The following is a 6000-nucleotide window of genomic DNA, read 5'->3' as shown; positions in this document are numbered from 1 at the left end:
TTGTTTTGTTTTGTTTTGTTTTGTTTTGTTTTGTTTTGTTTTGTTTTAAACTGAGACAGAGTCTCTCATTGGCGTGGAGCTCACCAAGTATGCTAGGCTGACTAGCTGGGGTTCCCCAGGAATCTTCCTGTCTCCCCCTCCTCAGTGTTGGGATTATAAGCACATACTATCACGCACACCTTTTTAAAAATTGTGTGTTCTGGGGATCAAATTAAAGCCCTCATGATTACGTAGCAAGCACTCAACTGACTGATCTCTCTCCCGAGGCCCTCAAATGCAGTCGTTCTGAATCTGGGTGGTCTTAGATGTGCTTTGTGCCCCCAAAACCTAGGCTGGCCTTGATTATAGTATTTGGCATGTGAGTATCTTATTATAATTATTAGTTTACCTAGCTGCCTCTCCAGCCTACATCGTTGTAATTCACCTTTGTGTCTTTAACACAAAGCATAATATGTAACAATAGCTACTCCTTTGGCTAATAATTAGTCATTTATGGTACACTATTGGAAAGGTCAGTTAGCTGTGGGTACTTATCTCACGGCTAGCTGATTCATGCAGCTGTTAGGAGGTGCTGACTCCAATGGCTAGTCTTAACTCTAAATCTCTGCTTCTTCCTCTTCCAGGGGTTCAATGCTCCGCAGTTGGTCTACTGCCAACCCTCCCCCTCCATGAGCCTTGGTTCTGATGCAACCTTTGGTCATGCAGGGATGCCCTTACACCCTCCCACGATGTCATGAGTGGCATGCTGCTGACAGGTTTCATCACAGCAGCAGCCTCCGAAACACTTGTCCCCAGCCTCAGGTAAGTGTCCATTAGTAAAAGAAAAGCCTGTGTAAAAAGACTTCCTAAGGTGCAAGGAAACTCGTGTATATATGAAAACCTTTAGATAGCACCAAGCCTCCAACAACACGTCCCTATCAGCCATGAGGTAGTTAATGAGGGACATACAACAAAGAAAGATGTAGGGTTAGGCAGCCAAGGGCTCGTTATGTCTAATGAGGGCCAATCCCATCTTAACCTTCTGAGGGTTATAGGTCTGGGGAGGTCACAAAAGAATTTGATTCTTGAAGGCATGGCCTAGGCATGTGCTCACTCTCTCTCCTTCCTCTCAAATTCCTAGTCTTTCTTGGAGATCCTGGATTGTACCTGCCTCTCTCTTCTCCCCTAGGAGTATGGTGATGTGATGGTGGTGGTAGTAGTGGTGGAGTGTGTGTGTGTGTGTGTATGTGTCTCTGTGTGTGTGTGTCCTAGTCAGGGTTTCCATAAAACATCATGACCAAGAAGCAAGTTGGGGAGGAAATGGATTTATTCAGCTTACACTTCCACATTGATGTTCATGACCAAAGGAAGTCAGGACAGGAACTCACACAGGGCAGGAACTTGGAGGCAGGAGCTGATGCAGAGGCTATGGAGGATGTTGCTTACTGGCTTGCTTCCCTTGGCTTGCTCAGCTTGCTCTCTTATAGAACCCAGGACTATCAGCCCAGGAATGGCACCACCCACAATGGGCCCTCTCCCCTTGATCATTAATTATGAAAATGCCTTACAGATGGATCTCATGGAGGCATTTCCTCAAGGGAGGCTCCTTTCTCTGTGATAACTCCAGCTTGTGTCAAGTTGACACACAAAAAAGCCAGTACAGTGTGTGCATGTGTGTGTGTGTGTGTGTGTGTGTGTGTGTGTGTGTGTTGGTAGATAGGTGAGAGGTAGTAATCTTGAGAGAGAAAGAAACCACCTTTCCTGACAATGAGAAGGTCTAGAGGACACAGGCATTCTTTCGATTTTCCTACAATGCTTCTGGGTCTAGAGACTGTTGGCATAGAGAAGTGCTGTGTGTCCTAGAGAGTCACAGATGAACTGTAATGCTGAGTCATTTCTAGGGGCACAGACAGCAGGGAATCTATAGGGAGAAGAGAGGCACACAAGCAGTAGATAGAGAATACAAGTGTTATGGGAATCATGTGGGAGAAGCTAAATAAGGAAAAGTCAAGAGCCAGAGAAGAGTGAGGGTCAGATCTTTCTTAGCCTCTTCGTCATCGTCTTCTTCTTCTTCTCTTCCTCTTCTTCCTCCTCCTCTTCCTCCTTCTTCTTCTTTTGTATTTCACCAGAGAGAAATTGCAGCCTCTAATATATTCTCAAAGACAGGGACAATTTAGAATCTCTGGGTAATCTGCCTCTTCCTAGGAGCGTGGCTCTCACAGTGTCGTGATTGAGAGGCCTGAGTCTTTCCAAACGACTTCCTTTGCCCACTGCCTCCCCACACCCAACCAAGCTTCCCTGGATGGGCAGAATGCACAGGGTCTTCACTGTGTGCTTGTGAATGGCATGGCACAGTCCCTCTTCTGTTTTCATGTAGGTTTTATTCCTGTAGGATTACTGTCTCAAGGATCTGAGGTATGGATAGAGAGTTCTCCGGATGGAGCATGAGCAGCAAACATTTTAGCCACAAAAACCAGAAAAAGAAATCAACTGATGGGAAAGAAAACAATTACTCTTTATGATTTGCCTAGAAAAATATATGAGGGGAAGCACTGGAGAACAGGGCTCTAGAGAACAGTGTGGGAGCTGGATGGGGGTTAGGAAGAAGAAAGAGTGCTGGAGAAGATGAAAGGCGAACACCGATGGCGCCCAACTCATTGTGTGTTCTTCCTGAGAGCACAGCCAGGACAGCCTGGTCATGGCTGGGTCACAAAGCACTGTTTCCAACTCTGGGGCATTCCCCAGTCCAAAGGACTTTGTGACACTGGCTTTAACCCAATATTCCTAACACAAGTAATGCCTGTAGCTAGGATCCGCTCCCCACTCTTGGCTCGTCATCCCCTTACCATCCTCCAGCCACCCCAGTTGGCTCCACTCGGGCCTCTAGAAAGGGTCAGGCAGCTGTTGCAGCTATTCCTGTAGGCGGACCTCAGCATGGAAACAATGTGGAACTGTGGAAAGCCCTGAAGACTGTGGGAGATAAATACGGATAGCAACAGAATCCTTTTTGGTATAAACATGCTGTTTTCCAGAAGTGTTCACGGGTGGGGGCTGAGCTGAGGAATGCTACCCTTTTTTCAGACGAGTCTACTGAAGAGGGAACGTGGTGGTCATTTCCAGGAGAGGCTCTGCCTCAATCAGTGGCTTAATGGAAAGAGCTTCCATCCATTACGCCCAGTATAACGCGAGCCGGCACAGGAGTGTCTCCATCCCTGGCTCTATGCAAGGAGCTACTACATTTCATTGTCCTCTTGTCCTCATTATAGAGGCCTAAAGAGATGCCCTGGATCCTGTCACTCTGTCCTTAGGGTATAGAGGTCTACAGGTCATGGTTCTCTCTCTACCTCTCAAAGGCAGGGTGAAGCACTCCCTTGTTTTCACAGTGGCCTTCATTGAATCTTCTGGCCTCTGTACTCATGAACATAATCAAATGTAGAGGGGTTCTGCTACTCTAGCTTTGCAGTGCATCGTTCCATGACCCTGTCCCCAGGTGGGCCACACCTTCCTCCTTGCCTCCGGGGAGGCTCACTTAGTTGAGAGCAAGGCTTCCCAAGCTCATCTTCCATCAGGCTTTGTAAAAATTGCCTCCAAAAATTTATTTGCTGAAGTTGTCTTATCTTTTTGTCCACTTCAGAGCAGAGCTGGGCCTGGAGGCGGTGAGTACTTTGTGTCTTCCATAGAAAGGGAAAGTTAGTCAACAGGAGCTGCCCTCTCCACACCCCTCCTCAGCACCATAGAATGCCCAGTCCCACTCCTGCTGTCCTTGCCAGCCTGGGAGCTAGCTGGAATTCCCAGCAACAAAGCTCTGATTCACTGGGTAGCCTCCGACATGGCCGCCCCCTCCAGATTCCTGGGGGGTCAGTAAACAAACAGGGTGACAGCCCCTGCCTCCTGGCCTGGCTCAGCTTTGCCTGTCTCCCAGAGCGAGCTTGTTCAGAGCTCCTCCAGATTCTGCTGTCCGTCCGCACTCACCAGACGCAGGGTCCAGATTCCTGCTGAGGGAAAACCATGGACCGTCCTGATCCTGCCATGGACTCCTCAGGCAGCACAGGTAGGGTTAGCACACAGGCTGCAAGGAGGGGCTGAATTCTAAGATTGTCCCCCAGAACTTGGCAGACCCCTCCCTTTCCTTTCACGTTGTGATCATGAGCTGCAGTTTTACTGGGATGGTTGGTGTCCTAATTGCCTGGAGACTCTTGTAAGAAGCATGATCTTAAGATGAAGAGGAGAATTGAGGAGTCCCAGCCACTAGAAGGGCCTACTAGGTAGGCAAGCACCAAGTAGACCTGTGGCCAGGCATGGAAGTCACCTTGGATAGGGTGGATCAGCTCAGAAAGATTTCTTCCTCCAATTCCCCTTTCTCCACCCTCTACTGCTCCCTGGCTGGGTATTCCCAGTTCATGATGGGTGATTTGATCAACTAGGCCCTAGACCCAATAGTACTCTTACTGGGCCTTACCAGTGCCCAGCACAGCAACAGTAGAGAATGAGGCTGAGAACCCAAGCTACATTTTAGCAAGCTTCAAGATTGGACCCATTGACTGCCGACATTGGTCAGGGTATTTTTAGTGCAAAATCCAGAATGTTCCTTTAGCTCTTTCTTGGTCCATGTTCACCTTCATGACCGTTAGGAAGATTTCTGGGCTTCCTGACTGAGGTTTGAAGTGTCAGTTAAAACTGGAGGAGGGGGTGACCTCAAAGGCCTAGATACATTTAGAAAGTAGGGTACAGGGAACTGGCCACTTCCTTTGGCTTATCTGTTGCTTCTCTGAATCTTTGTGGGGCAGCCCCGCAGCTGTATTTTCGAAAGCTTGGGTAAAGTGTGAGCCCCTGTGGATTGAGCCTGTAGTTCAGGTTGGACGCTGTGATGGTTCATGTTTGAGCAAATCCCACCTGGCTTCTTACTGGATGCAGGAACCCATCTGCACAGTCATCCTGACAAACTGTCTAACAGGAGGTAAATAACAATAACAGTACTCTGCACATCTGCGTCTCACGCCTGTCCCAAGAGAACACCCATCCGTGCAGCTCACTCCCTTGAATACACACCTGCTCAAAACACGATGGGATTTCAGGACCCTAGGACCAGGCTTTCTCTCATCTCCTTCAATTATGTCCCACGCTTAGCTCGCATAGAACAGAGCATGGGAAACTCCAGGAACCACAGAATATTTGTGTTTCTGTGCAGGTTAGAGCTGCAGTCACCATCCCTGCATCACCTTGGGATGGTGCTGGGGATCCCTGCCTAAGTCCAAAGCTCTTGAACGGGTCTGTTGGAGCCATTGGCCCCCTGGAACCATCAGCCATGAATCTGTGTTGGAATGAAATAAAAAAGAAGTCTCACAACCTCCGGTAAGGACTAACCCCTAGAAAACAGTTGCTTTAGGAACTGGCTGGGACAGTACTGGGCTCCTTCGGTTGTTGCAGCTTGTGTGCCCCCTCCCCGCCAGCTTCACTCTCTACCTCTTTCCATCTTTCTGTGGCACTGAGAGGAAGAAACCTGGGTTAGAAGTCAGTCTGTTTCTCTTTTAACCTGTTTAGGTGTCTCATCTTGGGTAAGTTGCTTGAGTTCTCAGAATTTTAGCTTTCACTTGGTTTCATTTTCTTTTGAGATTTCAGTGCAGCCTAGCTTGGAACTCTCTGTAGAGTGCAGGCTGGCCTTGAACCTTGGAATCACCTTTCTTTTGCCTCTTTGGTGCTAGGCTTATAGACGAGCACTACCATGCCTGGCTTTGTTTGTTTGATTTTTTTAAGAAAAAAAAGTAAGTGGAGGAATAAATGATATGTGTCCTCCCTACCTCCCAGTATTGCATTGTACATTCATATAACATGTGAAAATGCGTTCTAAACCTAAATGTGTTGATATGTAGATAAAAATGAAGTGATCTCGTCCCTTCTTCTCCACTCACAACTGCCTTGGAGAGGTTCATCTGTATACTCTCATCCCCTTATTAGATTTTATACTATTTATTTATTTATTTATTTATTTATTTAGAGATAGGGTCTTATGTATCCCAGACT

At 47.5% G+C, this 6000-nt stretch overlaps 1 protein-coding gene across 1 annotated transcript in view; it reads left to right on the top strand.

The window, feature by feature from the left end:
* Positions 1-6000, top strand: part of Drp2 (dystrophin related protein 2) — a 44916-nt gene that overhangs the window by 15690 nt on the left and 23226 nt on the right. Inside the window, exons 3-4 of the mRNA XM_028779804.1 lie at positions 624-801; positions 5168-5331. Coding sequence (XP_028635637.1) covers positions 685-801; positions 5168-5331 — 281 coding nt within the window. The 5' untranslated portion in view covers positions 624-684. The remainder of the gene's footprint in view (positions 1-623; positions 802-5167; positions 5332-6000) is intronic.

Source organism: Grammomys surdaster, unplaced genomic scaffold (assembly GCF_004785775.1).
Source record: "Grammomys surdaster isolate TR1022 unplaced genomic scaffold, NIH_TR_1.0 61, whole genome shotgun sequence".
NCBI classification, from domain to species: Eukaryota; Metazoa; Chordata; class Mammalia; order Rodentia; family Muridae; genus Grammomys; species Grammomys surdaster.
Note: the sequence above shows the minus strand (reverse complement) of the source record. Positions and strands in the feature narration are given on the sequence as shown.